The sequence below is a fragment of the Poecile atricapillus genome, chromosome W (assembly GCF_030490865.1).
Source record: "Poecile atricapillus isolate bPoeAtr1 chromosome W, bPoeAtr1.hap1, whole genome shotgun sequence".
NCBI classification, from domain to species: domain Eukaryota; kingdom Metazoa; phylum Chordata; class Aves; order Passeriformes; family Paridae; genus Poecile; species Poecile atricapillus.
In genome coordinates this window covers 105,197,717-105,215,908 of record NC_081288.1, presented here as the reverse complement: position 1 = coordinate 105,215,908, position 18,192 = coordinate 105,197,717, and the positions used below count along the sequence as shown (strand labels likewise).

General features: G+C 42.1%; 1 protein-coding gene across 1 annotated transcript in view; it reads right to left on the bottom strand.

The window, feature by feature from the left end:
• LOC131591493 (kinesin-like protein KIF2A) overlaps nt 1–18,150 on the bottom strand; it is a 114,252-nt gene extending 96,102 nt beyond the window's left edge. The window contains exon 1 of the mRNA XM_058862262.1: nt 17,886–18,150. Within this exon, the coding sequence (XP_058718245.1) occupies nt 17,886–17,949 (64 nt within the window). The 5' untranslated portion in view covers nt 17,950–18,150. The remainder of the gene's footprint in view (nt 1–17,885) is intronic.
• Nucleotides 18,151–18,192: the final 42 nt, after the last annotated feature.

Below are 18,192 nucleotides of genomic sequence, written 5' to 3'. Positions count from 1 at the left end.
ATAGCCAGAAAGGCTAAGGAAGAAATACAAATGAAAGCACGGTTTGAATAATTCAAAGAAACTGGTCTGGTATGCCAGAACACATTCTTTCCCCTAATAAAACTAAGCTAAGACCCCTCTCCCCAGCCTTATAAGGAAAGGTCTGAAGGACCCTGAGATAACTAAAAATATGCAAAAGCAGCGATTTCTATAGGTTGCACACAAATGTTACTGTATTAGTATACTTAGATAGATTGGTTAGTGAAGGAATAGAATATTCAAATGTATAGATTATATAGGTAATTGTAAAAGAGAGTTCTCTCTCTTAGCTCTCTTAGCCCTCTTAGCTCTTAGCTCTCTTAGCCTTCTTGCCTCACGCTTTCTATACTCTTGCTGCTCTCTTTTTTCTGCTCTTTCCTGCCCTTCTTTATCTTTTTTTCCCCCGGCTCTCTCACTTCTGTTCTGTTACCCTCTTTCTTAGCAATCTTAAGTCTTGAACTCATGTATTCATATTTTACCCCCTTTTGTATTGTTCTCTCCGAGCCTGCTTTGAGCTCTATCTGCTGGCTCATAGCAGGCTCTCTCTCTCTCCCACGCCCTGAAATAAACTACTAACTTCTAACTCGACTATAGAGGTCTCTGCTGTGTCTCGGACCGACCACCCCGAAGTGTCTCCTACAGTCTGGCAACCGCAAAAGCGATTCAGACTTGTAACTGCTAAAGCTTTTTGTTTCAGATCTGATCGTTGGACTGTCATTGGAGTGGACTTGCAGGATAATTCACAAGACCTGGCTGGACTGGACAGTATTTTGTTATTGGAGACACAGCACACACACCAATAGAGATTGAGGTGGCTCCCATGACAATTAAGGGAGACCTAACACACCTCACTCTCTTGGCTAGATGTCCTCAACCACCCTTCTATGTAGACAAAGGGCAGGTAATAGCCCAGGTGATCCCTGTTCCAACAGAAGTCCCAGTAGATGACAAAGCACCAGGAGTCTACTGGGCAGAAGTGGTGGGTGAAGACAAACCCATTATGGGGTGTAACTTAACACACAAATCAAAACATCTCCATGTAGAATGGTTAATTGACACTGGGGCAGATGTAACTATCATACCTGAAAAGGTGTGGCCCTCACATTGGGAACTGCAACCCGTGGCAGGAAAAATACAGGGTGTTGGAGGAATGAAACTGGCAAAAATCGCTAAAGATATCGTCCAGATTGAAGGTCCGGAGGGTAGGATAGCTAGTGTCCGACCTTTTGTTATTGACTACTGTTACCACTGAAGATGAATAGATCACACGGACACAGGTCGAGGTGTGGTGAAGAGAAGAGAGAGTTTATTTTTCCCTCCAGGATTTATAGGCTCCTGACCACAGCCAGGGATTGGATGGTGAGGATAACACTTTCTCACTGCACTGGCCATGAGAGATGCCCATCACAAGACGTGTAACAGAAAGAATGTACACATATCTATGTTTACAGTTACTGTCCTGGGAAAGTCTTTAGAAAACTATGTTAGCAAGCTCAGAAGCTGAGTTTTCAGGGTGACAGACTACAAGTGCCCGCTGTGGGGAAGAGACACCATGTCCCAGTGGGGAGTGAAATTAACAATTCCTGAGACACCTCAGGATTTTTGATGGAGGCCACTGTAGAGCGTACGGTCCAAAAGCTATCTTGGTTACATAATAATCCAATTTGGGTGAAGCAGTGGCCTCTCAGCAGACAAAAACTCGGGGCGCTAGAAAAATTGGTAGAAGAATTGGCCAAGGGACACATAGTAGAAACAACCAGCCCTTGGAATTCCCAAATATTTGTGATTAAAAAGCCAGGGAAGGATAAGTGGTGCCTCCTTCAGGATTTGAGAGAAATAAACAAAAAAATAGAAGACATGGGGTCTCTTCAACCAGGTATGCCATCCTCGACTATGTTACCACAAAATTGGCTACTAGCAGTGCTGGATATTAAAGACTGTTTTTTCCAAATTCCCCTGCACCCAGCTAATGCACCAAGATTTGCCTTTTCCATTCCCACAATTAACAGAGAAGCCCCAATGAAACGGTACCACTGGAAAGTACTACCTCAGGGGATGAAAGTGAGCCCCTTCATCTGCCACTGGTATGTGGGGGTCATTGCTGTCCTCAGTGCGTGCTGAAAAAAGAGATGCCATCATTTTGCATTATATGGATGATGTATTAGTGTGCTGTCCCAATAACAACATGCTGCAAGACACCCTTGACAGAGTGGTTCAAGTTTTAACCTCTGCTGGATTCCAATTGCAGGAAGACAAGGTTCAAAGGATGCCACCTTGGAAATACTTGGGCCTGGAAATTACTGCATGGACTGTTGCTCCACAAAAATTGGAAAATATTGGTAATCCTAAAACTCTAGCAGATCTCCATTCCCTATGCAGGTCACTAAACTGGGTCAGACCCTGGCTAGGTCTCACTAATGAAGACCTGAGCTCCCTGCTCAATTTATTGAAAGGGATGAGAAAGCTGCTGTCTCCCAGGGAGCTGACTCCAGAAGCAAAAACTGTGATTGAAAAGGCACAAAAGGCCTTGACAGAAAGACAGGAACATTGCTTCAAACCTGAGCTGCCTTTCAAATTTATTGTCCTGGGGAAGTTGCCACATCTACATGGGTTAATATTCCAGTGGGCCGAGGGGCAGAGAGATCCACTCAATAATAGAATGGGTCTTCCTCTCCCATCAACGACCCAAAACTATCATCAAGCCACAAGAGCTGATGGCTCAGCTGATTCAAAAGGCCAGGGTAAGGCTGCGGGAACTGGTAGGGCGTGACTTTATGTGTATTCACCTCCCAGTCAGGGTCTCTGGAGAAGGCAAACACTCCCCTGAGAAAGTGACCAAAGAGATGTTTGAGCATCTGCTGCAGAGCAATGCTAACCTCCAGTTTGCTCTAGACAGCTATAGTGGGCAAATTTCAGTTCATGTGCCAGCACACAAATTGTTTCATGAGGAATTCCACCTCATTCCTCATGAGAAAAGGAGCCAAAGGCCACTCAAAGATCTCACAGTGTTCACTGATGCATCTGGGACATCCCACAAGTCGGTGATGACTTGGAGAAATCCACAGACTCAGCTTTGGGAAGCTGATGTTGAGTTTGTAGAAGGGTCACACCAGATAGCTGAACTAGCTGCGGTCATGAGAGCCTTTGAGAAGTTTTCAGAACCAATTAATTTAATTACTGACTCAGCCTACGTAGCAGGAGTGGTGTCCAGAGCGGAACAGGCAGTTCTCAAGGACATTGAGAATGAACATCTCTTTAGATTGCTTTCAAAACTGATTGATTTCAAATCGAGAACAACCTTTCTATGTGATGCATATAAGGTCGCATACCCCTTTGACAGGTGAAATCACTGAAGGAAACCAGAAGGCTGATTCCCTTGCTGCCCCAGGTGAAAAGGTACGTCTCCCAGATGTGTGCCAACAGGCAAAAATAAGTCACCAGCAATACCATCAAAATGTGCCAGGACTGATTCGTCAGTTCCAGCTGACACGGGATCGGGCTAAAGCAATCGTGGCTACCTGTCCCAATTGCCAGCTCCAGGCAGTGCTATCATTAGGCATCAGGGTTAATCCCCGAGGAATTGAAAGCTGTGAAGTGCGGCAAACAGACATTACACATATCCCCAGTTTTGGTCGCCTTAAGTATGTACATGTGAGCATTGATACATACTCAGGAGCAGTGTATGCTTCTGCTCGTGCAGGAGAAAAATCTGTACATGCCAAACAACACTTAGTACAGGCCTTTTCTGTATTGGGAATCCCTAAAGAAATTAAAACTGATAATGGCCCAGCGTATCAATCCAAAGAGTTCCTAGAATTTGTCCAGCAGTGGGGAGTGGAACATAAAACTGGCATCCCCCACTCCTCCACAGGTCAAGCGGTGATTGAGCGTACACACCAGATGCTTAAACAAGTCCTAGCCAGGCAAGGTAGCTAGGCAGTGTGGATGTCTCCACAACAGAAACTCTGTAAAGCTCTGTTTACCATTAATTTCCTAAACTGCTCATTTGAAAACATGAATCCTCCTGTGACTCGGAAAAAAAAAAAAAAAAAAAAAAAAAGGAGCAAATGTGGCAGTGTGCCTCAGGGGAGACAAAGAGTTATATTGTCCCACCCCAAACCCCTTGTGAAAGGCAGCCCAGGTGTTCTGATTGGGTTTGAGTCCCTAGGGGGTTTCTCCCTTGGTGTGCTTCTACTGGTCCCTGACCCTGAACTCCACCCTCAGGGGTGGAAACCCTCAAAAGTTCTCTCAAAAACCCCTGCTGTGCCTCTGTTCGGAGCTCTCTGTTCTTGACCTGAGTTTGTTCCCATGCTGAATAAATGGTTTTATGAACCGAGAGCCCGTCTTGTGGGTGTTCTATACTGGTCCCCAGAATCCTGCGGCTTCTCTGGACGAGATCCTGAGGTTGCTGATTGCAACATATGGAATTAGAGCACCTGGGCCACCCTTCACAAGGGGTTTGGGGTGGGACAATGTAACTCTGTCTCCCCTGAGGCACACTGCCATATGGCATGAGACAAGGAGATCTAGCCCTGTATTCTCTAATGGTGGTTCCACTTGGGAAAAACATTTAACATAGCAGGTGTACTTCACTGTTCTCTAGTAAATCAATGGCTTATGGATGTTCTAAGCCACAACTTAACTGTTTATCATTATACTTTCTGGGGATATGCAGAAAATGCATTTTCAGGGTATCAATCACAGTACTGTCTTATAGCTAAGCACTTACAGAATTCAAAGTATCTCTTTACAGAGGTCAAAGTTGTAGGAAGATCATGTCAACCACCTGTCTATTTGGAACACTATAGTAGGCTATAGGCTTTTGTCCAGGGTAACCCAATAGGTTAATGTAATCCATATCTATCTGTGCCCAGAATTGTTACAGTCTCTTTAAGACCCTGCAGCTGGAAAACCGAACGGCAGGGCCTGGGCTGGGGGATTCCCTGGGCGAGTTGCCCAAGCAATGCTCTCTATTGTTTTGTAGCTCTTCTTCAAGGCAGAGGCTCTCCTTTGTGTTTGTTTCTCTCTGGCCTCCAAAGGAGGGGGTTGTTTTGGACAAATTTCTGGACTCACAACAGTATCAACTCCAGAAACTGCATTTCACAATCAAACACTGTTTCAGAGTGAAATTTGCAACACCTTTGGCAGCATGAAGTGGGACCCGGTCCAGGGTCGGGCCACTGCTTGTCAGTGTTTGAGAGTCATTTTTTTTTTCTGTCTCCCCCAATCAGAACAAGGACCCGAGACAGCAGCACCAACACTGGAAGAGTCCAGTGGGTGGCAGGAAGGAGCACAGAACGGGAGCACTGACCTCACACACACCAGCAATTCCCATCTGCCACTAGAACTGCTTTGTAAGCTCCTACCTTTCCTCTTTTTTTGTTCTGGGGGAAGGTTGAGTCAAGCAGGGTTTGTTCACCATCTCCCTTTTGTCTCCTGCACTGCGCAGTCGCCTGTGGAGTGTGCCATCTTGGGGAAGAGGTCATTCCATCATTTTGAATTTCTCTTTGCTGCCAGAGAGTCCACAAGATTTCAGCAACTTAGTAACTAATGATTATTGCACTTATTTTTTGCCTGTTGCTATTTAATTTTTTTTTAGTAAATTGCTTTTTTTTCCCCACTTATATCTACTCGTATTCGTTTCTCCTTATCCATGGAGATTGGTTAAAGCTATAAGGGGAGGTAACTCAGAGTGTTCAGCTCTTAAAATTTTCTTAAACCAAGAAAGCTTTTTAATTCTTCAAGTGAAAAATAAAAAATAGTGCTCAAACAGCGGTATAACAGCTGTGAACATTTTAAGGAGAGGAATGAGGACAAAAAAATAAGAAACAGTGCATGTGCCTGTACGTATATAATATGAACAGATTCACATCGATAACTAACATCAGTTTAAGGCAATCTACATCTGAATTATCATACGTTTAGTTCCCTAAATTTAACTAAAAACTAACACTGATGCAGTAGACAGACAAAAGTAGCCCTAAGCTAATCTTAAACAACTGTGGAATCACATCAATAGTCAAGATTAACTGTAGCTAACTTAATTATGAGTGCCTAACAGTCTTAAGTATCTAAATCTCTACTAAAACCCAGGAAAAATTGGTCAAATACTGTAGCCAGGAACGTTTGTTTTAATGTCTACGTTCAGTTCTGTATTGAGAACAATTTAAGTAAAACCCCAAATATCAAGTCACAATAAAGGGGTTTGAAAAATACAACTGCAAGCAAATTTTCAAAATTACATTAGAAGAAACTGTAACTATTCTCTCCTCAAAAAAATAAAAATAAATACAAGGAAACATTAACTTCTGAAAAGACACAAGTGGCAAAACTGGAAAACATAGATAAGCTCTCAAGCAAACAAAAAGAATTGCTAATATACCTAAAAGCTTGTTCATGTTTTTGAAAGAGATGAACAAAAATAACACAGAAATGTATTCCAGCTCCAAAAAACCTACCCTACATTTGAAAATACACACTGAGAGCATCTAGGCTTCTAAATAACTCTAACTATGCTACAGAGGCATTATGAGAAATTGATTATTAACAGCCAATATTTTCTTAAAAACCCTTTAAATTATAAACACCATCATGCTTGACCATATATTTTGCTTACTACTGTAATAGTTTAGGAATGGTATTCTCCCATTTAGTGTTCCCACTCAAACACCCCAGACCATGCACCACTTGCTCACTCCCCCCCCTTCCCTTGTGGTGGAATGGAAAGGAGAATTGGAGGTACAAAAGGTAAAGATCATGGGTTGAGAGAAGAACAATTTACTGGAAACAGCAATGAGATAAGACAACAAACAGTAACAACAACAACATTAACAGAGTGTACAAGAGAGGAGAATGATTTACACGTGAGTACTCATCACGCAGAAACCAGCAGCACCCGACTGCACACCAGGACAACTACACATTCTCACTACTGGACAAAGTTAAGACCTCTTGGAGTCCTTACTGTGGACTTCTCTATCTTACTTTTTGTATTACATTAGGAATTTGACTCTATTCTGAAAATTTAACATAAACCTTTAATTTAGCAGAAGTCATTGATTTCTTTTCCTCTATGACTAACATATTGTGGTTATTTATAGTGAATACCATATTTTAGTGCTCACAAGGGGTTGAACATGTGTCATGGGGTAGCTTCACCTTTAAGACAGATTGGAGAGAAGGGAAGTTGAAGCTACTGGTGGCTGATGGGAGTTTTTCTTCCAGACCAATTATCAGTCATTTCCAAGAATTGACAGCTGTTCTGACCATTAAAAAGTGAATTCAACTTGTAAACACCCCCTTAAGAAGTACACTCAGAACTCTCTCGCTCTCTTTTGGTTCCCGGCTTTGAGAAGGTAACAGGCTCTGTAATAACCTCCTCCACTCCCCCCCCCCCCCCTCTCGGCCGATGAAGGCCGCAAGAGACGAGAGGGAAAGGGGGGGGAGGAGAGGGAAGCAGAGCCTGGCAGCTTGGTTCAGTTTTCAGGGTCTGCTGCTGGACTGAAACCTGACACTATGAACTTTTGCAGCTTTCCTAAAGCTTTTAATTCTTTTACTACCTGGATAAACAAACAGATTACTCCTTTTTCTTAGAAAAGACAGAGAAAGAGAGACAATTAACATGTAAGACATCATAAAACCACCAAAAACAGTGAAGAAAAGAGTTAAGTTTAAATAAGAAAGAGAAAGAAGATGCTTGCCGCTGAAATGTCTTTCTGTTACAGCTATGGAGATGGACACTAGTAGTTTAAAGACTCCTTTAATTCATGACTAGAGTATGGGAGGAATAGAGTATTCAAAGTGTGGACTTTAGAGAAAAGAGAGAGTGGTTGTGATACTGTGAGTTGCTGGAAATTACAAGTAAAGTGAAGATTTTAAAGCCTTGAGGGGCAAGGAGATGGCTGTTTTCCAGGAAGGCTCACAGAAACAAATGAATAAGACTTCTACCTTTGAATAACTTATCCTTAAAAATGGCATCCCTGGACTCATTTGACCCATGCACACCTCAGAGTAGTGTGAGATGGGAGGAGTGAACTCTAAAAACTCCATAGATTGGCAGAAAGAGACTTCTGTTTCTCTACAAAGACTGATGAAAAGACTCTAGCAAAAATTAAGACTGTTTTTGACCACCAAGGTTCTAAAGTTTTTGTCTCTATGTTGTTATGTGTACAAAGAAATGGTCAAGTAGTGGGAAGTAAAAGGGTTTTCTGAAAGTTTATTCTGGTATTCTTATTCTTGTAGTTTGTTAATAAACTGTCTTTATTCCTTTTAAGTTTTAAGCCTGTTTTGCTCTTATTTTAATCCATACCTCACAGCAAGAAATAAGCAATTTTTTGTTACTAGTTTAAAACCACGACAACATGGAATTCTCCTTCTGATCCCAAGAGTCCAGCCATACAGTATGGTGAGGAAGACAAGATGATCCAATAAGCAATAAGATGAGAAAAAAGTTTAAAAAAAAAATCAAACTTTAATGTTTGCAAAGAAACAACAAACAAGAACACCACAATGAAATGAATGTACTCCATTCTGTTACTTATTTCTCAAGCACCTAAACAAGAAATCACAGTGGCACATTCCACAGGTCATGCCAACAAAAATGCTACAGATTTTGTGCTCCAGGAAAGGAGTAAAGAAGCTTATGTGCTAAATTCTTCATACTGTTCAGTCATTTCTCTACATTGTCCTACGGTAAGTGGATGTATTAAAAGAACTCAAAAGGCTAATTTATCTTCTGGAGCAAATAGAAAGTTACTTTTGCAATAACATTACTCTTCTGTCATGCATGACCTCTTCCCAACAATTTAATGCCTTTTCTCACCTCAGCAAGATGGGGAGCCATACTTGCTGCCATTCTGCCAAGCAGCAGCATGGCAAAGTCTTCAGCTCATAAAACCATAAGAAGAAAACATGAGTAAAACTGTGCCTGATGTCCAGGTGTTAGGAAGACAAATTACTTGTCTGTAAAATTGCCTTCTTAAGGTTTAGGGCTTGACGTGCTTCAATGATCGCAGACCCCAGGGGGAAGTTAACAAAGCTTGGGAAGAAGGATGCACTACTGATAGTGGGCACAAAGAATGCAGAATTTATGGGCCACAAGGACATCTGGCAGAACCCCCAAGATAAGGAAGAAACTAATAAAGCCAACTCAGCAGTTGTGCTGAAATCAACTCCAACTGGGTAAAAGGTAATTCTTGTAGGGGCAGATCACAACCACCGACTCATGGACCACCAAACCAAGAAACCCACCAGCTCAAAAGAAGAGAAAGACCGAGGATGAAGACTAATTAGCATGGGAAGTAAGAGAATCATTAACCAATAGAAGACAGAATACTAATTAATAAGAGAACTATGTAACTTGTAGCCAATGAACATTAAGGCCTTTCTTTGCTAAATGTATAAATAGTGAAAAGTTTTGGTAGTTGTTGCGCTGGCTTTGTGGATTTGCCACCCAGCACCCCTTTCTGCTCAGAATTGTAAATAAATCAAATACTTTGACTCTGTGTGTTGATTGGCCTCTTGCATACCAGGTGAAAGAACCTGTTTTGGGACAATAAACACAGGAAACAGGCCATTATAGAGAGTGGGTAGAAAGAGCAATAACTTCATCCACTGAACAGAAATAAAGGATAGATTCCCCTAAAGGGAAAAACACACAATACAAACTGTGTAGTCCTAGTAGCCATATACAGCTACAGACATTATTGCCAGTATGTAATGCTGTGTTAAACACACAGAACAAACATGGGATTCCCTGAAGATCAGGACTTCGACTCTTGTCAAAAGCTATTTATACAAAATACAGAAGGTCTACATAAATATCTGAGAATCTGGGAGTTACAGTGAAAATATACTTACTGCATAACAAAAGCCAAACACTTAAAAAGTTATTTGAAAAAGGACACAGAAAATTTAACAAATCCTCTTCCAACAATCCCCAGAAACTCTGGATGTAACAATATGAGAACTTACACTGGATACGTAGGCCACAATGTTGGATCCATTAGATCAACCAGCAAAAGTAAATTTGAAATCTTGCATGAGATATGGCCGCTATGGAAGGACAAAGACACATTGTGTCCATATGGCTTTGTTGTGGTTTCACACTGGCCAAATGCTAGGCACCCACAAAAAGCTGCTCATTCACCCTTCCCTGCTACAGCTGGGCAGAGGAGGAAAAAAAAATTAAACGAAAGGGTTCATGAGTTGAGATAAGGACTGGGAAAAAACACTCCAAGGGCAAAACAAGCTCAACTTAAAAGTACAAAGTGAATTTATTACTAACAAAATCAGAGGAGAATAATGAAAAGTAAAATAAGCCCTTAAAACACCTTTTCTTCCCCCAACCCTTCCCTCCTTCCCCCTGACGGCACAGGAGATGGCATGGGGGTTTGGTCAATTCATCACCCGAGATCTTCTTCTGCTTCTCAGGGAGAGGAGTCCTTCCCCAGCTATGCTGTGAGGTCCCATTGAGACACAAACTTTGAAGAATTTAAGATTTTAGAGAAGCTGAGGCCATAATTAAAAATAAGCCTTGTTAAATCTAATTAAAAAAATAGATGGGCCTGTGGATACTAAATGCAAAAATCAAGCAGGGAACAGAGCTTGTGTGAAACTGAGTCACACAGGCTTCTCAGTCTGGCCTGGGAAAGCATAAGAAGGAATCCAAACAGTCCTTGGTAAAGGACAACAATCTGCAGGTGTTGTTTAGTCAAGGGGTGGTGTTCCACTTATGGTGATGTGTTGCTTTAATGACCAATGAGAGTTTTACCTTTCGGACCTTCTCAAACATGTGTATAAAAGAAGATTAAGATTAATAAACTTTGCTCTCTTGGACAATGCAGCTAAGAGAGTCATGTCATACTGCTTTGCTGTTCTTAATATAGTGTGACATGGGCCTTGCTAAAATTAAAGGTAGATAGAGAGGCTTTTCTAAAATTAGAGGTTAATCATTGGCTAATAACTAATTGTCTGTGAACTTCATGCTTGTTCAGCTGGGCTTATAATGAGAAACAAAGAATCTGGTAAGGAACTTCAAGAACATAAGACAATTGCAAATCAGAAACCCATTGAAGACATGAAACTAGGAGCCCAGCCAAGGGTCCATTTGTCACTTTACATTGAAAAAGTAGAAAGGTCAGAACGAGGAAGAGCCATATCCCTTCCTCCCTTTTGTGACCCCTACTCATAATAGGACCATCGACTCATTTCAAGGAACAAACTACGCATGCTTAATTGCTTTTTTCCTAATTAGCATAGGAAGCGGAGAGTGGGTGGCAACTGGGTTATGAATATGCATTTGTATTCAATATTTCTGTAAATAAAAAGCCTGTATTGGGGCTGTATGTATTAAGGGGTGATCCGACACATTGGCCCATTGCTGCTAGTAAACATACACTTGGTAACCTTAAAACTGTTAGTCTTTGTCCATCTCAGTTAGATATTGGTACTAGATCATATCCATATTTTGGTAAATCACCGTCCCATGGGAGACAGTTCTCCATGAACTTCTCCAACATGGGTCCACTCTCACGAGCAGCAGTCCTCCCAAAACTGCTGCAGTGTGGGTTACTATTCCACAGGGTGCAGGTCTCCAAGGACAGGCTGCTCCAGCTTGGAAGCAGGGGTCCCCTCTCTCCACTGTGTCTTCCACTGGATCACAACCTCCTCCAGGCATCCACCCACTATGGCATGAGCACCTCCCCCACAGGCTGTGGGTGGGTCTCTGAATCCCCTGTGGACTTCCATGGGCTGCAGGGGGACAACCTGCTTCACCATGGTCATCACCACGGCCTGCAGAGGAATCTTGGTTCCGGTGCCTGGAGCACCTCTCCTCCCCTTCCCTTTTCACTGACCTTGGTGCCTCTATGTTGTTTCCCTCACATGTTCTCACTTCCTCCTCTTCTCCGTCTAGGAAAAAAACCTGTCCCTCCACTCTGTTTTGATTTTCTTCTTAAATATGTTTTCACATAGGCACTACCACCATCTCTAATTGGCCCAGCCTTGGTCAGTGGTATGTCCAACTTCAGATCCATCAGGGATTGTCTCTGCCAGACATGGTGGAAGCTTCTAGCAGCTTCTTACAGAAGCCACCTCTGTGGCCCCCCTGCGACCAAAAACCAGGCCATTCAAAACCAACACACACTTACTTAGGGATTAGGTAATTGAGTGAAATTATTTAAATATGGTAACAAAAAACCCAAAACACCTTAATAACAAGGAAGGAATAGATGTATATCACAAAAGGAAAGAGCAAAAGCACATTACCATTTAAAGCTATCCTCAAGAGCTTGTAAAATAGGGTGACTATCCAAATCTGAATGGTGTTACATTACAAAAATATAGTCTTGTTTGTGTTTGAAGGTGAAACAGTTGCAATGATGTTTGGGCAAGTCTAAGGAGAAAGGAGCTACCAGTAGGTTTTTGGACTAGATCATCTTTGACGGTGACCAATTCCAGCTGCTTCAGAGACAAGTGAAGAAAATTCTTAAGTAGACAATTACAAAATAGCTACACGTAATTTCTTTCTACCTCCCATCAGTTAGAGATTATTTAAACTACAGACTCAGGGAAATCAGAAACCACTTTTTACAGTTGCTGGTGGTTTTACTTTTAATTTTTAGTATAAAATTGGATATTCCTACCATCCACATCAACATCCTTCTTAAAATTCTGCTATGCTTCTAGCTTCCATCTCCTCTGGCAACAAGCTCCATGTGCTAGCTGTACCTAGGTTGTTCTCCTTTATAAGTTTTTTTTCTCTTTCAAACACTGACAGCTCTCCTGTTCTTGTATTATGAAAAAAAAATGGGCACAAGCTCATGATCTTTCTTTTTTACACTATTTGAAAGTTAATCTCTAAAAATTCACCACTTTCATTCCTAGAAGTTCTGTCAAATCTTTAGCCACTCTTCCAATTACAAGAACATCCCTTCTCCTCATGCCTGTTACATTAATTCTGACAGAGTGAGACCAGAAATGTATTTTCCCCCTGCTTTTCAAATGAGAAAACATATAATTAATTTCCTTGTCCTAGGTAGTATTTCAGATCTGCAGACAGAGAAAACAGAAACAGCCTGAGGAAGAAATGGACAGAACACAATTGGACTAAAAAAATAAAGGGAAAACACTAGACAACCTACTAAAGGGCTGCAGTGCATAAGAAATGTATCCTAGTTCAGCAAAAGACTGAATTTACGGGGGAAAAAAGTGAGATATTATTTCTCCAGGTAGTTATATAGGTCTTTGTCATCTTTAACTGAATACTGCACAAGAAGTGGAGATACAGGTCTAAGTTCACACATAAAGCAGGGGGCTATTATTTGAGTAAAGGAAATTCATACACAAACAAATGCCCATATTTAGACCTCAACAAGGATCATCTTCTGGACAGGAGGAAACACCATTACAGCAGATCTCATGGGTACCTTCTGGCCACACCTCTACTTCCCTAAGCTTCCATGTGGTAAGGCACAATTTTCAAGAAGACTGGAAATGCAGTTCATTCTTAGCAATTCACAGCCTAAAATGAACGAGTTCTTTCCTGTGTCCAAGACAGATTACTAAGGCATATTTCAAGCAGCATACATAAATTATGCTGAAAGAAGTAGTAAATTTCAGTATAAAAAATTATTATAAAAAGCCAAACTAGCTGACTTAATATGCTCTAACATTATATGAGCTTAACTAGTTATTTTAATTATAACTGAAAATATTATCTGAAACTCTAGACAACATTTACACCAATGTTTACCTACTGAGAAAAAACAGACACACAGCAAGCAGCTCTGCAGCATTAGTCCTTGAAAATGTTGGGGTTTATCCAAACACTGGCTTTCATGTGTTTTTAGCCACAGGTTCTAATAATATACAACATCTCTTTTCTATTCAGTCCTATAAGAAATCCCTCATGAAACACTTAAAACTAATGAGAACTTGTAAAAAGTTACAGAATATGTAACTTCTTTCCATAATGTTCTGGTTACATTCATTGCATTCTTTATGGCTTTGCAATTTTGTTGTAATGAACAAGTATGACTTTTAACAGTGGTGTTTCACCAAAAGAAGTGCTATTCTGTCAGTCTTTTTATTTAAAGAAAAATAAAGTTAGCTGAAATTAATCAAGCTCTGTGTTCAGAAAAACTGTTTAGCATAACTGGTGGGGAGATGGGAAAAAATGCACACTTTTTCAAATGACCCAACTAAGATACTGAAACTTTATTCTTCTCTGGATTCAGCAAATAAACAGGTAAATAAGAAAAATTTTAAAAATTATTATATTTACATCTCAAAACAATTTTAGTTTTAAAAAAGGACTTCATTCAGACAAGGCAATGTGAAGAAAAAAAAAGCCCAGACCAACACACCATTTTCTCCAAAATTTTTTTAAATTGTTTTAATCATGTTTTCATCCTAGAGTAGGTGGTACAATACACAGCCCTGATTCTAGCTAGATTGTAGTTTTGTGTGGAGCAGATTCAAGTAGCTCACAGTTACTGAACAAGATCATACTTTTCACCTTCACCTTATCCATGCATTTCCTATACACTGATAGTGTTGAGGTCACAGATCCCTCTGAGTCATTTGAGCTCACTAATCCGGTAGAAAACTAGCACATCCAAAAGTTTTTTACTGTGTTTAGTGAACCAAAACATCAATTAATATATTAAATCAGAGAAAAAAAACCACATTGCTGTGTTGGTTTTGGCTGGGGTAGAGTTGGTTTTCTTCCCAGTGGCTGGTATGTGGCTATGTTTTGCACTTGTGCTGAACACAGGGCTGATAATATAAACACTTTTTTTATTCCTGAGCAGGGCTTACACAGAGCCAAGGTCTTTGCTGCTTTTTGTACTTCCATGCTGGGGAAGGAGCTGGGGGGTGCATGGGAGGTTGGGAGGAGACAGCTGGGACAGCTGACTTCAACTGACCAAAGGGATATTTCAGACCATATGACATCATGCTCAGTATATACAATGAGGGAAAGAAGGAGGAGGGGGACATTTGAAGTTATGGCATTTGTCTTCCCAAATAACTGTTACATGTGATGTATTCCTGCTTTCCTGGAAATGGCTGAACACCTGCCTGCTCATGGGAAGTGGTGAATTAATTCCTCAGTTTGTGTGTGTAGCTTTTGCTTTTCCTAATAAATTGTCTTTATCTCAACCCATGAGTTCTCTCACTTTTACCCTTATAATTCTCTCCCTGATCCTACTGGGGGGAGAGTGAGCGAGTGGCTGCATGGGGCTTGGTGACTGGCTGGGTTTAAACTGTGACAATTGGCCACACTGGATGGGAGAGTTTGTAGAAACAACAGCTGACAGGCAACAAGACCCTCGCCCTGTCAGAAGCAGATAGATCAATCTCAGTTACCTGTGCAACCACAGTTCAGGTCAGAAACCTACCTTCTGAAAGGCAATGCAACCTAAATGCAATCTAGTGCTGTCTGTCCTTTGATATATTTCTTAAAATGTTCCCTTCCACATACCTAGGACAGTTTCTCCTATAATTTACTGGAAAGAGAATGACAGGACAGAGGAGTAGCCGGAGTCATAATGGAGCATCTCCACCTCCAGTCCCAATGAAAAACAAGCAAACCTCACAATAACCAGGACTCTAACTATGGTATGACACTGCAGTCTGGTTGCTCACAAGGGCCAAATTAATACAAATGCTCAAAATTCTATAGTTTGAGCAACTGCTCTGAAGGCATCTCCCTACTATATTACTGATGTGTAATATATTTAATGTGCTGCATCATATATGTAAGTGATACAGCAAAATATGTAAACCATTAACAGTACTGAAAATAAGGATTGTTATGTTCAAGAGTTACTGTTCTCACTTCTGACATTATGAACAGCAGAACCTGGGAGGACGGGGGAAGAAGCAAAACTTTCTCATGCCTTATTTTACAAAGGCACACAAAACAAACAGCAACATTTATTAGAAGCCTCAGAAGAAGTTTTACAAGTTGCTACAGTGAGGTTTTTTGAAACCTCAGACAGAGATCTTCAGGAGTTATGCAAATAACTGCCAGACGAATCAGATCCTTCATGTGACATACAAGCCATTAAGCACAAATTAAGGGCTTAGGTTTAATATAGTGTCCAGGTAACACTGACTATTATTTTATCATAGGGTTGAACTGCAGTATGGGACATGAGTAGACAAGCTGCATAAAGCTTGCTGGATGCTCATTTCCTGTTTTATTGTTACTATGGGGTTAAATTAGTTTCTGAAAATGTTTCTTAAAATCTTGTAGTTAGACCTCAAGAATGCTTGGTATTAGGGATGGTCTAGCAAGCTGAAATTTTTACGGTAAAGGGAGCTGGTACTTGGGGTCTCCAAGATACCCACCCAGAGATAAGATCCGTACATGTTCGTACAAGGATGAGCTAACTTTCATGAAGCAATATCAATAAAGTTAATGAAGATTTATTAATGAAGCAATATTGATAAGGTTGTTATAGTGATTACTGCTACAGCTGAAATTGTATAAATATGTGCACTTTGGACAAAGACGATGGAGCTAGATTTGGGTTGCTGATACCCCTAGTTCCCGTGTGCTTCAATAAAGCACCTGCATATAATCAGTCCGTGATTATGTGTGTTCCTGAGCGCTAACATTATGACCACGCTAACTTCAGTGCCTTTGACCTCCAGGTCTTTCTTCCCTTAAAAACATCTTCTTATTCTTTAACAAGCTCTTGAATCCAGGAGATGAAAAAAAAAAAAAGAGAAAAGAAAAAAAGACTTTCCAGAAAATCCCAGCAGAACCCCACCCCTATTTAGTAGGTGTCATAGATCTCAGAGGCATTCCCTCCCCTCTCTATGTTGCAGTCTGGAGTGTGAAGAACAAGTTGGCTTTCTTCGTTGACAACCTCTACAACAGATTATGTATTCCCAATCACATTGAAGACCTGAAGTCACAAATGACTTGTCATTGATTCAGTCAGTGAACTTCCCATTTCAGTTCTCACTCCGGATGAATACGATGAACTAGTACCCTAAACCTAACACACACACTTCCTTTATTCATGTGTATTTTTAGTCAGCAACATACATCCTCCCATCAAGAGATACTGGGCAAGATGAGAAACACTGGATCCCCAACAGAGAAAAAATAGCTCATGGGCATAAATAGCAAATACTCTTCGTGTATTTTAATCATAAGGAACAACTGGAATAATAATACCAAGTTTTTTGTCAAATGATGAAAGCATCTAAAGGCATTTCTGTCAGAGCATACTGTTGTCATTTTTTCAGAACATGGCTCAAACGCCAAAGCAAACAAGAAGTCGTTAATTTGCATTAAAAGCCTTTCCTCCTTCCGTTACCTTATCCCCTTCCACTTACCCGCCAAAACCTCCCCATGCTTTCCTCCCATCCACACCCCTTTCTCCCCCAAATCACCTCAACCCTATCCACAGCCACCCCGCACGTCTCATAGCTCACCCCAAACTTGTCCCGTTTTCTCCTCTTCCATGAGCCCCTTCCATCCCTGCTTCATCCCTCTCGCACCCCCATTCTCCCCCCCCAGTTTCAGCCTCAACCCACCGCCGGGCGACCCCCCCGTCGCCTCCTCGGCCTGCTGCATACTCCCCGCCCCCAGCGGTACCCGCCGCCGCCGCTCATGCCTCACGCAACCACCCTCCACCGCCAAGCGCGAGCGCTCCCCTGACAACCGCAGCGCGCACCAGGCTCAGCCACTTCCCAGCCCCGCGCACAATAGGTCCCGCAGGCAGCCTCCTCCCAGCCTCCTCCCCTTCCCCCCCCCCCCCCCCCCCACCACTGCGCCACGCACTAGGGCCACAGCACTCGGCCACTTCGTCGAACTGGCCCCCTCCCGCCGCCCCTGCCCCACTGACCATCGCTGCGCTTGATCTCCACATAGATCCCTATGTGAACCTTGCTGAAGTTGGCCGCTGCCATCGCTTCATGGGGCAGCCGGGGATATCGGAGGCGCTGCCGGACAGCGCACAGAGGGCAGTGAGGGCGCGCACAGAAGCGACGGCGGCGATAGCAGCACCGACCGCGGCGGTTTCGAGAGGACAGGCGGGCGGAAAGGGGGGGGCGGAGAGAAAAAGTAAAGGCGCCGGCCGGATATAACAAACACTGGTACTTGCAGCGCCTGTGCAGCTCGCCGCGGCATCGCGACAGGCCCGGCTCACGGAA